The sequence below is a fragment of the Dinoponera quadriceps genome, unplaced genomic scaffold (assembly GCF_001313825.1).
Source record: "Dinoponera quadriceps isolate SergipeBrazil2010 unplaced genomic scaffold, ASM131382v1 scaffold2723, whole genome shotgun sequence".
NCBI lineage: Eukaryota > Metazoa > Arthropoda > Insecta > Hymenoptera > Formicidae > Dinoponera > Dinoponera quadriceps.
The window spans coordinates 707,778-730,842 of record NW_014556868.1 but is presented as its reverse complement, the minus strand read 5'-3'; the positions used below and the strand labels follow the sequence as shown (position 1 = coordinate 730,842).

General features: G+C 42.6%; 1 protein-coding gene across 9 annotated transcripts in view; it reads right to left on the bottom strand.

Annotated features, from left to right (window-relative positions):
- Positions 1 to 514: 514 nt before the first annotated feature.
- LOC106748323 (kinesin light chain) overlaps positions 515 to 23,065 on the bottom strand; it is a 29,649-nt gene continuing 7,098 nt past the window's right edge. For 4 of the 9 annotated variants that reach the window (XM_014626723.1, XM_014626724.1, XM_014626726.1 and 1 more), the window contains exons 2-8: positions 17,116 to 17,482; positions 15,809 to 15,974; positions 14,719 to 15,434; positions 13,332 to 13,535; positions 13,197 to 13,208; positions 12,817 to 12,936; positions 6,965 to 12,453 (exon numbers count right to left, since the gene is read on the bottom strand). In XM_014626723.1, the coding sequence (XP_014482209.1) occupies positions 12,304 to 12,453; positions 12,817 to 12,936; positions 13,197 to 13,208; positions 13,332 to 13,535; positions 14,719 to 15,434; positions 15,809 to 15,974; positions 17,116 to 17,457 (1,710 nt within the window). In that variant the 5' untranslated portion in view covers positions 17,458 to 17,482 and the 3' untranslated portion in view covers positions 6,965 to 12,303. Of the gene's footprint in view, positions 1,274 to 1,724; positions 3,329 to 6,964; positions 12,454 to 12,816; positions 12,937 to 13,196; positions 13,209 to 13,331; positions 13,536 to 14,718; positions 15,435 to 15,808; positions 15,975 to 17,115; positions 17,483 to 17,843; positions 18,086 to 18,142; positions 18,209 to 23,065 lie in introns of those variants that run through there. The other 5 variants (XM_014626722.1, XM_014626725.1, XM_014626728.1 and 2 more) reach the window with 5 other exon arrangements.

Sequence of the window (23,065 nt, the reverse complement as noted above, 5' to 3'; positions counted from 1 at the left end):
CCATTGTAATATGTAACTTTATGCTCAATAAACACTTTTCTATTATTCAAATACAGATTCGCGTGTTTATTATTATCTCCTCCTGATCGACATGCGTAGTTAAATTGCATTATCTGAATTTATTATTATATATTTAATTGCATTATCTGGACTCTTCTTTGTAAAAAATATTTCTTCGAGAAATGTTTCTTAAAGAAATGAGAAATATGAACAAAAGATAAAGACATACCTACTGGTAGGGTTAATTAAACAATTTGAGAATTAATATAAATATTTTAATGCAATGATATTTTTCCAATAGAACGTTTTAAGACCTATAGAATTATATCTTATAAGTAGTGTAATTTAACGCGGATCAGAAGACCTTTAAATTTCCAATGATGACAATTCAACGTGCTGAAAGGGCATTCATCTCTCAGCAGTACGATCAACTTTGTGGGCCAAATTTGTGAAAAATTAATATTCAGGACAGATTTCGAGGCGGTGTAAAAGGGAATATGAAAGGAGGTAGGCACACAAGTGGAAATATGTTTATTATAAATCAAAGTTTATGTACGTCATTAAATAACAATATTTGCACCTGAGAGCTACAGTACTCTTCGAACAAGCTGCTTCGCTATTATTTATGCAACATCGCATGATACAAGTACGGTAAAACGGTACCTATATACCCACTCGATAATACCTCTTCAATGTCTCGGTCCATCTTGTCGCTTCTCCACATTTCCAAATACAAAAGCATCGCCGTCTTAGAAAAATCTTCGATTTAATGATGTATATATTATATATATACGTATATATATATATATATATATATATATATGTATGTATGTCATAATGTCTGGAGTGCGGAAACTCGTCGTGAATTTCCTCGTTCTTCTTCCAATCTCCTCCTTTTCCTCTCTTTCTTCTATGGATTTACCACGTTCGTGTTCTCGTGATGTTTAAAAAAAGACTTTTACATTAAGTAAAGAAAGAAGGATGTAAAGAAGAAGAATGCGTGGCACTATGCCCTAAATAAACAGATATCCATAGGGAAAAGAAAAAGAAAAGGAGAAACCAGCTTACACAATACACAATTCGCTTCTTTGTTCTTGCACTTCGTCGCCCTGTTATAAATTCCCTCGCGCCTCGGTAATGTTCCACAGTTCTAGACTGCACTTCCATGATGAAACAAAGGTCCCTCTTGCTGCTTCAGGGCGGGAATAAGGAACATTACGCAGAGATGCGGTGATATTCAGTGTGAATAAAGTAATTTCCGCCTCGCTTATCTCTGCAAAGAGGATGATATGCCGTTGAAACGTAAACTACGGATATATTTGAGCGTCAGTTAAACATAGCTGTGAATCGCGCTCGCATTCTGAAACGTGAATTCTTCCTGTTCGTTTATTTACTCTTCGCATTGCGAATAAATTAGATAAATATATCATACGGCTTGAGATCACCGCCAAATGATACCCTTCCTTTCTCATTTTTATTTCAACAATAACACGTTGCCTAAATAACTGCTACATTCGCCACGAATAAACCACTCGTCTTGTAATCGCGCTGCTAAAAAAAAAAAACAATAGATCGAAATATATTTAGGTATAAATTAAATGCTTTTGGTAGTATAACGCACCGTATATATTTATATATAGGTCGCAAATATATCGATCGCGTTATATATAATTTATATTGCGTGTATATATAATATATATTTCTCGACATATATATTATTCCACCTTTAAAAAAAGTCAAAAAACATTAACCTCGAAACAATAATAAAATAACAAAATAAAAAGGGAGAGAAGGAAAGGAGCATCGTGCAGTCGCGTAAATAAGATGCGCTTTCCGAGCTCGTCAACGTTCAGTTTCTGACATCTTCGCGACGGATTCGCGAATTTACAGCTGCGCTGAAAACAATCCTCCTCCTCAGCGGGCGCCACGAAGCCTCACTGAGCTCACCGGGGGAGGAGGGGGGTTATGAGAGAAAAGAAATTCGTCAGAAGATTCTTACGTTGAAGTGTAACGCGCTCCGTCTCTCTATCTTATTAATTACACTGCAATCATTACAACGTTTCGCGGGAGTACTCGAGGAACGTCACGTGAGGCGTCCGGGAGGGAATCCCACAGGCTGCAGGGAGGCTCGTGACACCAGCTAAGGGAGTTCAACGTGCACCGCAATCGCAAGGTAAAATGTTTAATCGAGAATTTAGGCCTTCAAGCTCTCAGGCGCCGTAAATGCACGCGGAGGAGATATCGGGGAACAATGTAATCGCCCTCGTCTCGACCGGGATTCTCGGTTGGAACTCAATCGGGGCTAAAAAGGAGGGAAAGAAACGACGATCTACTAGCCTTAAGGTAGAACGATACAAATCTAGCATATGGTACACACTGGTGAACATAACGTTACACGTTCCTCTCGTTCTTCTCCTTTTTTTTTTCCTTTCTTGGTGCTTAGAACTCATAATTCGGCCGAGTCGAGCAATCGGCCTCGCTCGGCTTCTGTACGCCGGCCGATGAGTAAATAAAATTCTTCGTGCGCGAGCGTGAAATAAATAATGAGACGCCGTCTCCCGGGACGCCGAGCGGATGTTCCACGCTCGCGCGCTGTACGCCAGCTGGGGCTGTCAACGTAAAAGTGTATAGCGGTGTGGACGCGAGCGCGGAGAGCGTCGGTCGTTCCTCCGGCGTACGCTTAAAATTAGAGAGACCGCACCCTGCGTATTTGCGGATCGATGGGTTTAAGATGCGATGCGGCTTATCCTGGTTTGCCGATGAGCGTGCGAGAGGTGGTGTGAAAGCGAGACGCAGCGTACCGCACCGCCACCGCGCGCGATATGATCCGTGAAGAGATGCCCGCGAATTTTTTTCATTACTTGAATTCGTCTTTCGGATTCGCACGCATATACACACGCATACATACATGCACGCACACACAATTCGCGTAGAAATTCGTGTTCTCCGGAGCGGACCAATTTCGCAACGATCGCGATCGGTGAGAGGAGAAGAGCTATGACGCGACCGAGTAATGAGAAACTAGCAACGGTGAAGGCTCGCGTTTTTAGAGTGCGTTAGTTTCGTTTATTAGAAGCGGCTGGAATGTGCTGTGTACATTAAACACACGATCCGGACGACGCAAGCGATGGACATCGGTCAATGTCACGAGAAACACACCGCGGAGTCTTCTTTCGATTTCTCTCTCTCTCCCTCTCTCTCTCTCTCTCTCATTCTCTCTGCCTTTCGCTCGTCTTCTCATCCGTTCGAAATTACAGTCCGCCGGTCGAGTGAAGATTTTCCTCGACGAACGTGCGCCTTACTTCGCGCGAAAGGCGTACTTCCACTCCTGCAACAGAACGAAAACGGCTCTTCAAGACCGGGCAGTCCGTGTGAGAGCGCGGAGAACCTCGTGTCTTCAATTTCCTCCCGAAATGATCGATTTGTCATCCGAGAGATCGTGTAAGGATCGATTCACTTAAGAGAGCTTGGATGTATCCGCCTCGGGCAGATTTGTTTTTATGTGTTTTTATTATAGGCGAATTTATCGGGATATGTTTAAGAGACTTATCGTTTATTTAAAGATCTCTATTATTTACTGTGACAAATTTATATTAAAATTCGAAAAAAAAATATATATATATAGGTTCTCCGGAATCTTCTATCGCGATTGAAGACACGAGATATTTGCGGCCGCATGAGATATTTGCGTCCCGCACGAGAACACGGGAGAGGATCTAAAACTGCTGAAAGAAGTGCGCATTAAATATGAAACAGCTAGTTGGCTACTTTTGCTGATCATCATCATCGTCATCATTATCGTGACAGGCACACAAAAAAGAAACAACTACGATGCACGATTAATCATCGCTCCAGCATGCAATCCCGCACAACGACGAATCTAATTTCAATATTTTTTATCCGAATTTCCAGCTAATCCAGTCGTGTTCCAAATTTCTATTCCCGGTTGTCTAGTCATTATTACTAATAACTATATGTCTCTGTGTCTATTAGACTCAAAATGCAGTTATTGTCTTATATTAATAATATATATAGTACATTATATGTATATGTACATATATTTAGTGTATTATATATGTTGTTGCGTGATATATATAATATGGTATATACTACAACTTTGCATCGTGACATTCATAATTGCCAATTTATTCATTTGCCTGTGTTAATTTATCATTATTGAATTTAAAATCTTCTATTATCGCATATAGTATATTATAGTACTCACGAAAGAATTGTGAAACACAAGCTTGTTTTGATAAAAGACGAAAGAAGAATTCATTGTAATCGACTCTAGGATGAAAATTTTAACAGAGAAGTCCCGTATAGATGACATATGACCCCCGATATTAACAATTTCGTGGATCCGAAGCTGTTGGAATTACTTGCTCCTTGACGATGTAGATCTGTTACGGACAAAGCAAAGAAAATTAGGCCACTTCGCTGACTCTTTGCATTTTAGCCGATTTTGTCGGTTATATCGTCGATCAATCAAAAATCAATAGGAAAAGTAACAATTTCGCATCCTGACCAGTAGCGTACACCAACTGCAAACACGTGGTTTCCAAAAATGTCGTGAACTACACTCTTGATATTATTCAACTACATATTTGATGATTATTTATCTATCCCAAAGCACGTATCTTAATTTATTGTCTATATATTGTTTATTCAGAATTAAAGATCATAATGCTAATTTATGACATCGGTCGGATAAAATTTGTTCAACTATTAAAATAATTCAATGTGAGTTAATGTTATAAAAATCTTTACTAAGTTAATGAATCATATAAAATGTCATGTAAATAAAATAAATAGCTGTTGATAACAATAACAGACAATTAATATATAAACCTTTATGTAAAGCATATAATTATTTCAATTTCGAATCATTTATTTCTGTGGCAATTTTCGCTCGTATATATTGTATACGACGCAATATACAATAAACATGTGTAAAAGGTAAGCTTCACGGTATGTATTGCGATCTAAAACATGTACCTTTGTTTCTTTTTCCGGACATTATTCCCATACATTATTTAATGCGATATATACTATTTATTCCTTTGTACAACACGAACTGTGTTACTATCACAGCGTTTCAAATTTGTGACCGATAAGTAATTCCCAGTCAGCTCTAGAATTGGTCAGAAGCGACTAACCCGAAGCCCAAAATGATTACGGGTCTTTATATTTGTCGGGCATCGGCCAATTCGGTCAGCTAAATCTAGAATCGGCCGAGTATTTCGCGAATTCGAGCCGTGTTTCGGGCTTTGGCCGTAATAGATCTCTACTCTCGCCTGGTTTTCGGTACGGGAGAACAGCCGAGCTCCAGAAATAATCTGGACACTCGAAATAAGTCGGAGTCTCTTTTTCAAGCTCTAGCCTCTAGTTTTACTACATATCATTACCACACCATATTATATTGTTATATTTGGAAAATGTCCCGCAGCGAGAGCAATGATTAATCAACGAATGCACGAGCAACGAGGTGTGATCGTTGATCGGTATGAGCCATTTTATATCTTTCACACACGGACGAAAACGAAATCCGATACACAATATCTAACAATGGAAGGACAAAAATAACAGCAACAACGAAAACCGAAAGAGTGCATGAAACACAGAGTTCACAGAGTTCACAACGAGAAAGTAATTGCAATCCATTACACATTCTGTGTGCACTAAAACAACGTATGAGCGGAAGAAGAACGAGAAGCGACGAGTGTGGTTCTTTAGTTCTACGAGAAAAAAAAAAGGAAAAGTACGCACCTGCACGCTCGAACCTTTATTATTTATATCTGTCCTTTTATACTGTTCGTCGTCCCAGATGCGTTTTCTCCGGTTGCGTTATCATCGTCGTCTTCGTCTTCGTCATCGTCGTCGTCGTCGTCGTCGTCGTTGTCGTCGTCGTCGTTGTCATCATTCCATGGATCCCGCGCTTAGAATGTACTCGGAAAATCAAAAGGCGAAACGAAAACGACAACGCAAGTATCCAGCGAGAACGTACAGTGACGGTGTACAGTCGGCGTCATATATATGCTATTTCCCTGCTTAGACTGAAACTTTTTACTATCACACCATTTTTAGTCTTTCACACATACACACATACATATGTACACATAAGATCGACACTATTATAATTAGAGCCATTGTAACTCTACTGTCGTAATTAGAGTTACTTATGCGACTCTCAATATTATACGTTATGTGCAAGCTGTAAAATCGTGTAACTTTCCGTCTAGGCAATGGTAAAGCATATATGACGACCGTACAGTGACAACTGTAAGCTGTCGCGTCAATATGCAAGTCAGTATAACAGGTTGCCTGCTCGCTTCGCTGACAGGCGCGCACTCGAGCCCGACACGGAATACTCAACTGTTGAGACGGTTCGCACTAATTTTGCCAAATAAAAACACGCGTGCAAGTCGTTTAGTAAACGTGTATACCGCTGAGTTCGTACGCTGAGTGCGTATTCAAGCGCGCTCGCACCTGCCAACGAAGCGAACAGACAACCCGTCGTACTAAGCTATACATTGACGCAACAACCTGTACATGAGTACATGGGTACACAGAAAAAAAGATTTCCTCAAATTTAATCGATTTCATTCCAAACGAATCTCATCATTGGCATGCTCCAAAGAAACTAACGTTGCAATTAATAAGTACGATCGTTAGACTCTTCAACGAATGGTGTATCTTTAAGTAAATAATTCGTTTGAAACGAAAGATAATTTTCTCATAAAGAAATGATTGGTTTCATTTTACATATTTATTGTAACCAAATAATATTTTATTTGGTTGAAAGATATTATTTCCAATAATAGCGTTCTTTCTGCTAAATAATGGAGTTTTCTTGAATGAGACAATGAAATTGTCGCCCAAACAAATAATATTCCGTATGTTGTTTCTATGAAACAAATTTTAGTCAAGAATAGAAATACTAAATCTAAAGAAACCTTTTTCTCTATGTATGCGTGTGTGCATGTATGTATTATGTATATGTATACGTGTATGATTCGACACAAATTTTCGTATACAAAGCAATTCCGGCAATTCTGTCGATGTCATATCGCACACTATTACACAATAAGAATCTACTTATTAATTCTAATTGCGAGAACATACGCAGGGTGTTCCGGATCAACCGTATTTCCCCTCGATCGTGAGCGTCTCGAACGCGGCCTCAAATCGTTACTTTCTCACCGGAAACTAAAATCCTTGTCGGTCACAAAAGAACCTCACGTGTACGTTCTCGAGCGAAACAAGAAATTTCATCTCAAGCACGGGACACCGATTTGGCCTCGACATTTTCTCGCAGGAAGAACAAGCGGAAGTTAATTCGGGTCACCCTTCAAATCGCAGCGAGATAGCCTCAGAACGATAAGTACGCGACAAACGATGATGAGTGTCTACTCGACAACGTCGAAACGTCGCAGGTGGATTCAAAAGATCGAATGGACTGCGAAGTTGCCGTTTGAAAATAATTTATTTCTCATTCATTATTATTATATAAAGTCTCAAAGGCACTACCTTCATCTTTTCTTTCTCAGGTTTCTCTATTATTAATTTATTCGAGGATAAAATAATCGTTAATTCGTAATACAACAAGTTATCCCTACCTAAGAAAATGTTGAAAATTGTTGTCGGTAATTGTATAACATATAAAACTCGCTTATTACTCTTTCGTTTTCGATCGAAGCTAAGATACATGTACACGAGGTGTCTCGCAGCGCTAAATTCAGCAAGAGAAACGCTAATTTCCGTTTGTTTTCTCTCTTTCTTTCTTTTTTTTTTTTTTACAATATACGCACCGTTGAGATCTTCTTTGCGAGAGACAGATACGGCCTACGCTCGCTTTCCTCTCATTTTCCTTTTGTTCGTTCAAAAGTACATATACTCTCTCTTCTCTTTCTCTGTACAATTGTATAAATATATATATGTATATCTATTGCTAACGATAAAATCATGATCGAGACACCGTAAATGCGGACAATTGAGACCGGCGACAACAAAATCTGCGACATACGCTGCATTTTTCCGTGCTTACTATAGATATATACGACACGGTATATTATGGTATTACATTAGCACACAGTAATAACCGTGTATACATGTGTACACGCACATACGCATATATATATATATATATATATTTATTTATTTATATTTATATGTGTATGTATGTATGTATGTATGTGTGTATAACTATAAAAAATTACAAAAATATTATCCATTACCAGAAATGATTGAAAAGTCTAGCAACAAACAGCAGTATTTTTAATAATTTTCTAGCTACTAGAGTGAGACGCATCACATGCGAAGAACCAGCACGAAAAAAGCGCACCATATGCCGCAAACTCAATAGAGACAACAAACTCCGCTTCGGATTGCCGTAAATATATGCCACAGGATACGTAAAATACATGTCACTGCGCAAATTCAAGGAAGAGGAGAAATTCTTGCGGCACACGTTATATCAAAAGCGAAAAGTATCACTGTGTGTGTTGAAAATTGTGTGTATATGTGATAACGATACTTCTTTTTACAACATACACACGTACACGAACATATACATGCATATATAGGGTGCCGCAGACAGATCTTCCGACTATAATTTTGTCGAAAAGTTCTCTGAGTAATTCAGAGTTCATTCTTCCTCAGCAGAAACGTCGAAGCGTCAATAATTTACGTGACACGAGGAAAAAAATCAGAGCTGCTTCGTAAACCAAACTTCGAACACCCCAAACGAATAACGAAATTACTTTTTTGGGTTCAATTTTAAATAAACTTCAAGAGATTTGATTTCGAGACTTGACCACAAAAATATATTGAAAATTAACAAATTGCCATGAATTGAATAATAACTTTTCTCAATATTTTTGGCGAAAAATTGTCCCCAAATTGCTCGGAAAATCTCTCGATAAAATTCAAATCGCGAAGTCTGGGACACTCTGTACATGTATATTTCCTCCTTTCGTTCGTTACAAATCTTTACGATTATTGATAGAACTCGTTAAATTCTGTCTCTGAGAAATTCGCCGAAATTCTTCAGGGAAATGGAATCGAACGTTGTCTTTGCGAATCTATACTGCGCTAATATAGTTAAGCAAAGCAGCTCGCTACTTGCATGATACTATCTCCGCCGATCGGGGCACCGTGTGTGTATGTGTATGTATACATATATATGCGCGTGGTCTTATGAAATTTTTTTAACGAAAAGAAAAGGAAGGAGAGAAAGGGCGAAACAAAGATGACTTGAGATGCATATTGAAGGGGAAAAAAATTGAGAAGAAGAATCGTCGCGATCCTATCTTAGATAAAATCTGCTCGAGGAAGCTTCGTAGCTTTCGTGTTAAATGCATGTTGCATGTGACACAAACACAAAAGAAGTTTCGGCGCGAGTCGCACTTGCAAAGTCCACTTTGGACGACCTAAATTCGCGACGAAAACCGCTAATAGGATTCTATCTATAGTTCCATTCATAATCATTAACATATCGATTGCGATGGGAGTCATCGGATGATCGCCACGTCTGATTTACGTATGTATCATTCCAAAAGCAGAATCATAATATTATTATATAGATATATAATATATCTTATATATAATATTATAATATATATTCTACGGATATATGTATGGATATACATGTATGCGTAGTATGTGCAACGTGAACATTCATGAACGCGTTCAAGCGTTTCTTTAACATCCCGCGAATTTTCTACAGATCGTCCAAAGCACACTTGACGAATTAAATAAGGGAGAACTAAGCACCTTGCATCTTACCGTCGTCTCCTTAAAACAAAGTAAGAAACAAAAAAAGAGTGAATAAAGTACGAAACACACATATACACACTCTCTCTCTCTCTCTTTTTCTCTCCGCGAAAATCTTGAATCAAGATACAATTAAGACAATATTATATCACAGCTCGCAACTGGAAGCGATCTATAAGGCTGCACTTTTCGCTACGCTGTTTCGAAAGTCGCGAATATTAACGGCAATAAGCAAAATCGCTGTTGAAAGAAACCATCGACCAGAAATATATCGGTCTTTCATAACGATGCGATGAATGTTCGATGTATCCCTTCGTATCTTCCACATGATTATTTTTATTTTTATTTCTTTGTCTTTTTTCAAGCGTTTCCGCATTAATCTCAGGAACGTCTTTTACCACGAATCGACGGTCTTCTCTGGCGAGAAAGAAACTATCTATCATGATACAATTAAGGTCAAGCGTGAATCTCTTAGATCGCGTCGATCTCACGGAAAATTATTGAGGAATAAAACAAAGAATGAAAGGGAGGAGGGCCTTTCATCGCACACTGTGATATGACAAAAAACCGATTTCGCGCCGATTATCTCTTTCAACCGCCGCTTGAAAGTCGACAGGTAGAATCTTACAGAGTGTAACAATGTGTGTATCGAGTGATCAAGTTTCCTGAATAAAATGCGAAGTGCCCGCGTTTAATATATTATCGATGAGCTGAGAGATCTCGCAGGGAAAAACGGTATTTTACACTGATACTCGGATATACGTGTTTACGCGCGTAAGCGACACGAGAGATACTTCCTCGACATACGTATTGTGGCGTTGTCAGATTTACAATATCTAGTAATAACGTTTCCGAAAAGGGAGAGAATGAAAAAGAGAGGGAGAGGATGCGCCCTCAGTCAATTCGACTAAATGATCTCTTCATCTTTGTTCTCATTCGTACTTTTTGTAAGCAAGAAATATTTCTCGCTGAAAGAAAGATCTTCCCATGAAGAATAATCTATAATTGCACCTATAATTTAATAAATCTATAATCTACAGTTAAAAAAAAAAGAGAGAACAATTTATACATTTCATAAGGAATAATCTTTGTAACCTTCGCAATCTTCTTAATAATCTGTCACCTTGCCTTTGAATCTTTCCACCTTAAAGATTTAATGTCAAATTTATTTAATACTTTATTATTCGAGATTAAGTTTCACACTTTCTTTTCGTTTTTCATGTCGTTTCTGAATTTTTCGCTATTACTTAGTAAATTCTAAGTAAATCTCACCAAGCGAGCGATCTTCATTTTGTATAACGAAAAACAATCTTCTTAAAGTGATCTCTTTAGCCTTCAAAAGATTTAATACTGTGTATCTGTGCGAAAATAAGAAAATAATCTTTCTTATTTACAACCATCCACCCTTTTAATTTCTTTAATATCCAAGATTTAACTGCCCATGGCATTCAATCGAATATCAATTTAACACTATTCGTTTAATATCTAATAAAAAATTAATAACAATGCTCAATTTCAGTGTACGATTCCTATTTAGCAATGTTTAATTTTAAGATTCCTGGTCTTCTCCGCTCCGCGGCTGTCTTACATCACGTCGTCAGAAGTGGGAGAACACATGCTCAAAATTCTTGCAAAGTACGTTGAAATAAATCGATGTTTATAAAATGAACGATAAAGTCATCATCGAGACACCGTAAATGCGGACAACTGAGACCGGCGACGGCAAAATCTGCGATATACGCTGCATTTTTCCGTGCTTGCTATAGATATATACGACACGATATATTATGGTATTAAAATGACACTTACGACCAATTGATCAGCCTCGATTAAGATTCTCCGAATACTTTTCTATTACTTCAACAACAGTTGGCCATAAGTGACCGATCATCCGTAAAATAAACGTAAACCAATAATTAGCCGTAAAATAGCAATCGAACCAACGTGGTATTTAACTCACTTTCCCATCTCCAGAGATTTTGTCTTTATTGTGTCTCAATTTAATCTTGTGGCTTTATTAATCGATTATCGGAGCAGAGGGAAAGTTCTTAGAACATCTTAAAATCTGCTCGATCGATGTGTGCGAATGACGCGCTACGGACAAATCTTTTTATTCCGATATATTTCACAAGAATTCTGAATATATATTTTCTCGCTTCTAACATCTATCGACTTAAGATGGCCGCGACGAAGAAATGGTAGTCTTAGCAATAATTCTTATAAAAGAAACAATCGATATCTAAATTAAGCTCTATAAACTCTACATAACAGTTCTTCATCAAACAAGTACTCGATAACCAAAAATTCACTCACTGTCTCATTCTCTCTCTCTCTCTCTCTTTCTTCTCTCCCTCTCTTTTTTTCTACCTTTCCGTCACTTTGAAGAAAGATGAAATACACGGCATCTCGACACGCGACGACGTCGTAGTTGAAGATCGTCGAGACGAAGAGAACTCTACGAAGGCGGACAAAATAAAAGCTAGATGCGCGAGACGGTGCGAGACGGAGCGAGGTGGAGTCACACCCCGCCTACGTGGAGGACGAGTGTATGCCGAAAGCTTGGAAGATCTTGTTTTTGAAACCGGGTTTGTTAGGACTAGCACTGTCGTGGTGGCCGCCGGCCGGCTGTCCCTCATTGTGCAGCAGCGCCCTCTGCACCAACGGCAGCGTGCTGTTCGCCTGGCGGGTTCGTTCGAGTTGCACGTGTGCGTGCGCGTTCGTGCGTGACGTTGGCGTGGATTCGGTCAGAATTCGGGGGAGGGCCGGGACGAACGTTCAACGAAAAAAAGAACAAAAAGAAAGAAGAAAAGGAGATAGTAGACTTAGGCTTGCTCTCGCTCTCGCTCTCTCTCTCTCTCTCTCCCTCTCTCTCTCTCACACTCATACACACTCTTTCTAAGTTCGTTCGTGAGTGTTCGTTCACGTGCTACGTCGAGCATGCACGATAGGTAGTAGTAGTAATAGTAGTAGTAATAATAGTAGTAATAGAAGTGCGAGTAGATACTAATGAGTAGATGACGATGAGGATATCAAGACACTCACCTCGTCGTGGCTCTGCTCGTGTTCGCTGTTCGCCAGACTGGAGCGGGAGCCGCGTCTCGTGGAGCTCTTCTCGTCACCCAGCAGCTGCGTCATTCGCGCCTTGTTCACCAGTTCCAGTGCCTGCGCGAAAACGGAACGTGAGACGAGCGAACGCACGGAAAGTTCTGGGTCGTAATGGCTTTCGAAAGAAGGATCTGTGCGCTGAATTTCAGGTTGATTACGAGACGTGGGGGAAGGTAAGGGACGACGGGACAGTGTTGAAAATTGGAGACTGTGCGCAGAAGGCCTCGAGAGGGCGGTTGAATGGAGGACGTTGCTTCAAAAGGGGAACAACGAAGCATGATTCGCTAAAACTTGTGTCGGGTGTGTGTTTTACTCACTTGCTGCACGTGCTGCGTGGAAGAAATGCAAAATTCGTGTTAGTCAGTGGCGTCAGTGATAGTAGAAATATGAAAGAAGCTATCGAGATGACTGTGAATGTTTTGATAACGTGCGACTGATAACCGCGGAAATACCTCTCTACGCGATCTCATGGCGCAGTCCTCCAGGGTCTCGGCGGCTTCGTACTTGCCCTGCCTACGGTACAGCGCGCCCAGGTTCTTCAGAGTGGTGGTGACAGTCGGCGAGTCCACCTTCGCTGCCTTGTGCCAGCCACCGTATTCGCCGTACGGTGTGTTCTCCTTGTTTCTGTGCTTGTTCTCCTCCCTCTCCTCAGCAACCTAAAGAAAAAAAAAAAACACCAACGCATTAATAACACGCAACTTAGCCGCCTGACTTTTTCTCGTGACTTCGTCGAATTAATTTTACGTCCATTTATTGATCATTGAACAAGGGGAAGGTACAAGGGACGTTTCATATGGGCAATTTTTGTTTCACGTTAACGTATCTCGCAAGAATTGTGGGCATGTATTTTCTCGCTTTCGAAGTAATCAATCGAGACGGCAACGGTGAAAAAACAGGAGTTGAAATGGACATTTATTAGTTTTGCGTCAACATAGTCTTACAGAGACGAGAAAATGCACTGTGAAAGGTTAATCAGTTTAATAAGCTGCCGGCGGAGTGAAGCTTAAATTTGGCAACAGCATAATTCAGATCGACTGCACGTGTCCGCTCTCGCTACTACAAGTGACGCGCTTAGATTTGTCATGCGTTAACACTTCAAGGTCTGTTAGCAGAAGTTAAACCAATAAAGGCCTGGAAAACCATGCAAATATAACCTACAGATTAGTGAGTGTGAGCTCGGAAATTTGGAGGATCGAATTTCGTGCCACATTTATACGGCCAGAAATAAACGTTGAACTGAGCGCTCTCGCCTCGTAAGTCCATTCCACAACGTCTCTAAGCCCTTGTCAACAACCGTGGCTTTAAGACGTAAGCAGTAAGTAAATTAACTGATCACAGTCGTTTATTAGAAGAATAATCGAGCGTGGTTGGTCAATTTACTTATGGTTTACGTCTTAAAGCAAGGTTGTAGGCAAAGGCTGAGAGTATAGCTGGTAAGTCTATAAGACGTGGTCGTAAGAACCCGTGCCGGCCGTAGCAGGCCGTAAAATAAGGTCGTAAGCAAAATAAAAATAATTCATTTCATTTACGACCTTATTTTACGGCCTCTACGCCGGAATGGGTCCTTACAATCGTGTCTTACAGCTCTACAAGCTTACGTTTACGGCTATTGTAAAATAGGCCGTATGATGAGGGGTTGACGACACGCGTTTCAATTCCGCAAAAGTCCACCATGACACGGTAGGTCTGTTCTTCTTAGCTGAACTAAGTTGCAGATTTCGTCCTTTAGAGTGAAATAAATGTGATAACTTGGTATTGGAAGAAAGAGGAACGAAGTTCCGGCGCGATATTAGTTCAGCTGAGAGAACAGGCTTCGTGGTAAGAACGGGGGTTTCTCACCTGCCAGATCGGCTTGTTGTCGCCGTCAATAGCACCGAATTCCCTCTCATGCGCCCGCGTGAGCACCTGCTTGTACAGCACCTCGGCGTCCTTGTATTTGCCTTGCTTGAGGAAACATGAGGCGAGGTTGTTCTTCGTCTTGGCGACGTTGGGATCGTCCGGGCCCAGCTTGGCCTCGTAGATCTCGAGCGCGCGCTGATAGTAACGCTCGACCTCCTCGTACTTGCCCTGGTTCTGGCACAACAGCGCCAGATTGTTCAGCTGTTTCGCCACGTCAGGGTGATCGCGACCGAGCACCTTCTCGCGTATCTCGAGCGCGCGCTTGCACAGAGGCTCCGCTTCCTTGTATTTGCCTCGTTTCCCGTACAGCACCGCCAGATTGTTGAGGGTAGCCGCCACGGCAGGATGGTTCTCACCCAGGGTCTTCTCGCGAATGGCCAGGGCGTCGTTCAGCAGGTTCGCCGCCTCCTTGTATTTGTTCTGGTCGCGATATACGAGCGCGAGGATGTTGAGCATGGTGGCTACATCCGGGTGGTCGTGGCCGGAGGTCTTCTCCAGGTCTTCCAGCGCTTGCTTGCACAGTGGCACCGCAACCTCGTAGCGGCCCTGACTCGCGTACTGGATCACCAGGTTGTGCAAAGTGCGCAACCGCGCTGGTATCTCGTAGCCGGCGTTCACTTGCTGCGCAAACTGCGACGGCGGAGTCGGAGATATGGCTGCGAATTAGTAGACAGAGAGATAGATCGATTTAATTCTGGAGTAGAACTCTCTCAGTTGTACGATGGAAAGAAGACCGTGAAGAAGTATTAAGCGAGCCACAAGTATAGTTAGAAATGTACGATAATAATTATACGTATTTAAAAACAATACAACGCCCAAGGAAGCTAAAACATTATACGAGGTTTGCAAAGATTGCCTCACAGTTAACGAGAAATTACATTTAAACGCATGAATCAAAACGCACATAGAGCCGTTAAAGAGCAGAAAAAAGGGGGGAAAGGACTCTTATCAGCGAAATGACCAACACACAACGGCAATTTCCACGAAACACAGCCGTGTATGTTGTTTCTGCAAAACGAACGTTGCATACATTTACTATTGCGATCATCCGCGTCATCATCGGGGAAAAGGTCCACAACGGGGTCGTCCTTCGGCCGATCCTTCGCATTCTCGTCTTCTGTCGACGGATCCGGATCGTATTGTCGCATACTGGCCATGAAGTCTAAATGCCTCTTTTCCTCCTCCAACTGAGCAACCTGCAAAGTGCACGGGTTACGTGAGATGATTTTCGAAGATTTTGAGTTGACACAGGAACACTACGATGCAACGCATTGTTCTGTATTTAATCTGTTTAATCCTGGATTACTGCCCTTAATTTTCGTCTACGTCTTATGGATCTACCATGGATTTCGGAGACCCAGAGCACGGATTCGTCGTCTTTCATAATAAGTTTCACCGTAGAAGTCTCACGGGTTTCAGTTAGCTTGCAGTTATCAATAAGATCCGTCAAGCTTCGCTTGCACTCGACGTCTTCAATATGAGAAAAATCCGCCTTGCTTACCTCATCTCACCCACGCAATTCACGACGATATCGAGTGTCTCCGGCAAATCGTTTCCAGTCTCGCGCAGTGAGCTAATATCGAACTTACTGCGTCTATTTATTTCAACCGTACGCAAAAAGTCGACGGCTATTATTAATATGTGTTTGTGAATTCCACATAAATTACAAAATGAGATAGGAATGCGACTATCGACTATGACTGATCGACTGTTCGAAATTATCTCTGTTAGTTCTGTCCGATCTTATAACGCAAAAACGCATCTCGCTAGAACTAAGATACAAGATATCGCTTCTATTTTAAACCCGTCCCGCTTTCTCGATTAATCAAAGTCATTTAGAAACGTGTACCTAGAAATGAATGCGACTGGTCGGAAACTTTTAATAACTATCGTAACTATTTGCCAATAGCAAGGTTGGGTAAAGTAATTTAAGTTGGATGTTAGTTATATGAAACTATATACATATATAGTTTTGCGTAATTAAATTTTAACTTTAATAAGTTAATTTAATCTTAACTCAACTTTTAATTCGTTTTTGTTTATGTTACTTTTAACTTAACTAAATTAATTATATAGGTCGTTAACTTCTAACTCAACTTCGAAAAAGAAGTTACCGAAATCTGATTAATAGTAACTATCTAATAAATGGTGAAACATCCGCAGGATGGGCGTACATTCGCATACTTGTCGACTCTCGTCAGAATAACGTCGCTACTAGTGTCGACGGTTGGGCGAGAAATGAAAAATGAAAAATCGACTGGGGTCAGAAATGACCCCGGTCTGCCAGATCAGAGTTAATAGGATCTAGGAGGCACTCGTCACACCGAGGGAACTCACCGCTTGTTCGCTCGCCTGCAACTTCTGCTGGGTGCCGGCTAACTCGTCTCGCAGCCAGGCGTTCTCCTGGCACAGCCTCTTCACTTGGGTCCTCAGCTTCTGCTTTTCCGCCTCGACCATCTGTAGGTGGCTGGCGAGCGCCTGCATCACTTGCGCCTCACCCAGGCCCAGATCGATCATCTCGATGATCTTCGACAGCAAACTGGCCTTGTCGCGCGCCGCCGGCGCGTCCTGGGACTGCAGGCCCTGCAGGAGTCCGCCGTGCTCCACCCGCAGGGCTTCCAGGCCCTGCGCCACTGTCCTGGCTCCTGCCACTATCTCCTCCTGCGTCATAGCCGTCATTCTGCCTATGTTCTCGATCTTTTTACTGAAAATAAAGTAAGAAAAATAATGAGTAAGAAGCCGGGACGATATTCGCGATATCCCTTTTTCCTATACGCACTCTTCATCCTACATTCTTCTAATATATCTATATTTTCTTATATATAACACAATGCGTGTAACACAATGTCGAAATATTGGATTGCTACTCTATATCGTACAGATTCTATGCAGGATAAACCACATAATGCACGTAAGGAGAACGCGAGAAAGGGAGGCGTCGCGAGGATCGCGAGATTTAGTTTCCGATGGGAGACGAGAGCGCGTCCCAAGATTGATTCACCCTCAGCATCATCCTCATCGTCATTCACGGTATCATTCGAACATCGAATATCCAAGAGTGGCACCTGAGAACGTTCTAAAGAGGTATCGCCGAAAGCGAACGTGCTGTTTCGCGGGCTCGAACGCCTGGCAAGCGAGAGCGTGTCACTCCGACGACATGGCCGGCGCCTACGGCCGAGTCGGAGAGGACCGGGCGTCGAAGAACGATGACGGCCTTGACGATGAGCCGAGTGGCCTCGAGGAGGCCTAACGCGAGATGAACGCGAGCGCGCGAGTGGCTCTCGACCGGGCCACGACGAGGTGAACGAAAGACAGAGCTACGGGCGAACGAAAGACGAAGAGAACGGGAGCGAGGAGGACTTACCCCATGTCTTCAGGGCCGCGTCGGAGCTGTCTACGTGCCCAGATGGGGTATTCGCCGGCTCAATACTTCGGCGCCGGCGCGCAGCGGCGCGCTCTCGCCGCTCCGACGCGACGCGGACAACGCGTACAAGGCGATTCAAAGAGGCACGATTGATCGGCTCCGTTCATTGTTCATCTCCCTTATCGGACGAATATTACGCGTTATTAACCTTTCGCTGCTCTACGTCGGGTCTACCCGCCGCCTCTCATTCCACTCGATTCTATCAACCAATTATCTATTATTATATCATTATTGTTATTATTATTCCGCTTGATTAACGGAAGATCAATCCTTCGGGAGAATAAATAAATAAATAATAAATCAATCGTTACGAAAATACCGGAATTACAGTAGAGAGAATAGTTGCGCGTAACGAAATCAATATAGGCGTTTTGTTAATGCAGTCCTAAGCATACTGATGGACGTGCATTTTATTCGTTACAATTAACGATACGCTTGATACAAATGTATCGCTGTGAATGTGTTGTTGTGTAAATAAAGTACTGAAATGTCGAAACGCGCGCGATATTTCGCGAGGCGAATGAATCTCTGAGACAGGTCGCGGTCGGGAAGAAAAGTCGATAACACAATTCAGACCGCGAAGAGTTAAAACTAAAGTCTTAATATAATCACGCGATTGTCGAACCCGTGATCCTTTTCACTCCTAGACACCTAGTGCCACGCGAAGGTTAGCGAAAGGGACACAAGGTGTTGTCGAGCTCGATTGTTTACGATCGCTTGGTTACGATGCAACTACGATCACAGTCGCCGCATCGGTAATGATAAAATCTCGAATTCGGGAGCGAGGAATCCGGTCCTAATCTGACTCTCGTGAATCGTCCTGTACAGGTGCAGCGCGACGCGGCCGGAAATTCGATGTTGAAGAAGGACGATCCGCGTCCTTCGCTGACGTGCGCAATCGATAGGGGCCGCGAGAGAGAGAGAGAGAGAGAGAGGGAATTTATCGCGAGACTATACGCGGTCCACGATTGAAAAAAGGAAGTGGCTCCGACCGCGATATCCGGTTTCCCGCTTTTGTGTCCCCGAGATTAGCGGTCGATGCGCTCGGAGCTTTCTTTGCACGTCCTACAATTCGCTCGTTATACCCGGCCTCAAATTACACCGATATTAATGCTCGTTGTTGAGGCCTGAGAAAGCCATCATCGGCGTTACAATCTTAAAGAGAACAAAGAGACGAACGGCAGAAAGCAATCCGCCTTGGTACAATCGATCGTTTCAGGGGATCGTGTTCGCATAGGAGGAGACGCTCCTCGAGAAAGGGGAGGTCGGAGGATCGCGAACGCCTGCCAGGTATCGAGCGAGCGAGCGCGCCAGACGAGCTCTCGTTGGTATCCTGGTCGTCGTCGGGACGAGGTCAAGTTTTCGGGCAGTCGTAAACCTTGACCTCGAGCAACGCACGGCTGCTCGGTACCAGACTGATTGTGCGAGCGAGTGAGTGAACCTGCCGACCTCGTGGCAACACGCGAGAGAGATCCTTCAATCGCCGACGCTTCCGCCATTCGACGAGTTCCACGTTTCCCGAGACGGACAGGCGAGGATTGACCTTCGACCTCTCGCCCAGAGCGATAAAACGACGGGATCCGCTTTGGTTCCTATCCTCGGATCGATCGACCTGATGAGTAGCAGCCGATGAATCAAGAAATATAGTCTCGAGGAAGGAACGAAGAAGCTCGAGACGACGCGAAGCCTTAGCGCGACCCTGAAGACTAGCCGCGAATTTCGCTGGGGCTACGTCGCAAGGGAATCGTACTCTGGAAGTCGGGAAGTCCCCATGGGCGAAGGGAATCGTCTGCTTCCAGACGGTCGTTACTGCGTTAACTCACTCTCGTTCGGGGAACTCCCTTCGCCACCCTTATCTTGACTTTATGGTGTATTAATATTACGTTAACGCCGACGTGACGCCTTTTATAATCACGGTAGGACGAGAGGGACCGTATAATTGGAGGATAAACTTCTTCTCAACGACCCTTGTGTGTTTTAATAACAAATATAACAGATAATGTGATGGATTGTGGTGATATAGAGAATAATAATAGGGAACAATGTAATAATAGCAAGCAACGAGCAGCTCCTGGATAAAAGTACAAACATATGAGAGAGATACTGTATAATAATATAATAACGATACTATATATTACGATACTATGCGATGATGCACATATGATAATATCGAAGAACTTATCGTAGACTTCAATATCAGGTTGATTCGAAGGTCTCTTCCTCATGAACACTGAGCAAGTGTCGAGCATGAACCGAATGTTCTTCAAACAGAAACATTCCGACAAATGAAACATATTCCATAAGACAAGATTTCCCTCAATGAACCCGATATAACCCATCCATCTTATCCATCTCATCTATCTTTTCATCTCATCGTGCGCAATCGCTTCTTGATTTTTTCCTCCACCCCCGTCGGCCTTGAATTTCCTCTTTCCCCGATCGCTCAACCCTCAAATCCCTTTCTCGCTAATCTCGTCGTTCCCAATCCTCGCGACGACGATCGAAGTTCTCGTTCCCGTACAAGGAAGAGGGAAACCGAGGTTACACCGGAAGTCGCGCAGCGACGTCGCGTGTTTGCGTAGACGTGCGACCCGATCCCGACGCGGATCCCGGAGAAGCGAAACCTCAGAACAGATCCGCGAAAATCCCGCGTAGATCCGTGCAAACCGCGCTGCCGAAGTGGCCGGTGACCAGCGTCGCGACGCCGCGCGGACCGATCAATGTTCGCGAGTTCAACGGAGAGGAACGACAGGGAAATTGCGCTATGCACCAATGCTTGCAGCTGACACCCAGCAACGAGATTGCCGTTGTTTATCTCGCGGAATACCCGCTTGAGAAGCAGAGATTGATAATGCCATTATTCATCGAGTGTTCGAATTCATCGAGCATCATGCGCACGACGTGACAACCGGCCGAAAATGGAGAAAGCATTCTCGCCTATTTCATACATCTATTTTATCAACGGGTGGATTTTGTTTTCTACAAGTCAACAAAAATGCGGTTTCTCCCATTATTGGGCCTCATTACGTTAATTGGCGAATGAAACTACCTCGACCGGGATTTGTTCTCGCGTAGAGAAGACCGAGACAGGTTCGTAAAGCACTGATGTATTTATTATAAGACATAATGAAAAGAAATCGTGATATGCTCCTTTTTAGAACATAGGAGAGGAACTGCGTTCCAGGATCGATACTTTCCTTTCAAAACGTAGGAAAAGTGTCTCTAAAATGGATATTTTTTTCATTTGGAACATAGGAAAGGTATTTATGTTTTGAGACGGGTACCCCTTAGGATCAATTCTTTTCTTTAAGAACATAAGAAAATCGGTTTTTCCTTCTTGTGGAAGATTGGAAAAATATTTATATGTTTTGGGTAAGTACTTCGGGATATGGATAATTTTCTTTCGGAACGTGGGAAAAGTACATGTGTTGTAAGTGTACTAAGCTACTTTAAGATACGTATTTTCTTTTTGCAGCATGGAAAAGTACCTTTGTTCTAGGGTAGATACTTTAGGACACGTATCTTCCTGCTGGAGGAAAGTACCTCTGTTCCGATATAGATACTTTAAGATACTTTTCCTCTGGATAATAAACGAATTATTACAGAATAAATACTTTAGAGTAAATGCTTTGGAAAATAGGAGAACACAAATGTTCTAGGTATCATTCATGTAACCCTGTGGTTAATGGCGGAAGCGTGAAAAGTAAAAAATTCGAAATGTTTTCAAATGAAACATTTCCACTTTTTACGAGTTCACGCTGGATAAGATTCATGATCCCCTAGAAGTTGGTCATCGATCTTTTCCTTTAGCATAAAATTTGTGAAAACCTTTCCAATTTGAAAGCAATTGAAATTTCCATCCTTCGCATTTCCGCCGTAAGAAAAAGCTACACGATCGAAACCTCAGAGAAGATATTTTAGGATACGTATTTTCCTTTCGGAGAATAGCAAAATACCTATGTTCTGTAGGATAGAGAATTTACAGGTATCTTCCTTTTCGAACATGCAAAAGCACCCAAGATAGGTGCCTTCTCGCATATTCAAAAAAAAAAATATCTCATGATTCCTTGTCCATTGTCTCGCTCACGAATATATGAAAGAAACACTCGGCGAACCTGCCCTTTTTACGATCTTATCCCGATCTCCCTTACCTGGAGCGTCACCGGTCGCGCTCACTAAAAGCTACACCACCTACAGTGCCAATTCTGTCGAACCCGAATATGTCAGGTCTTTCGTTTCAGTCCGACCGTTTCTTCTCCGTCGAACTCGCCCGTCGATCGCCATGATCGCGACCTTCCCGAACTCTATAAACGGCGCTGAAAGCGCTGCATAGTCCGCTGCACCAGTCGCAAATGCAACCCGTCGACGTGCGTCGCAATACGAAGCGACCGAGACCCCGAGGGACCTAATCGCGTCCTCCCGGTCGCAGCCGGTCTGACTTTAAGATCGATTCGCGCACGAGTCATGGCCGGCGCGTATTAATTCGCCGCTAAGGCAAAATCGTTTCCTCGTGAACGGCGATATCAAACGGGCACTCGTTGCTCCCTAAGCCCGTATCAGATTACGAACTGAGGATTACAAGCGGACAAATTAAATCAGTCAAGAGCAAGATTTAGATTAACCGACTGGTCTGATAATGATCCTCAATCCGTAATTTGATACGGGCCTTAGGAACGTTCGATTGACAAACGGACGCGCTTAAGTCGAGGACATATCGCTCGGCGTTTCAAGCCCGGAGAGTCACGGCATATCGGCGGGCCGACACGTCACCCGCGCGCACGCGAAAATGCGTACGTATACGTGAGTACGACCTTTGGACGAAGAATTCACGGGGAGAGTTCAAGGGATGGTCTCCGGTGTCTA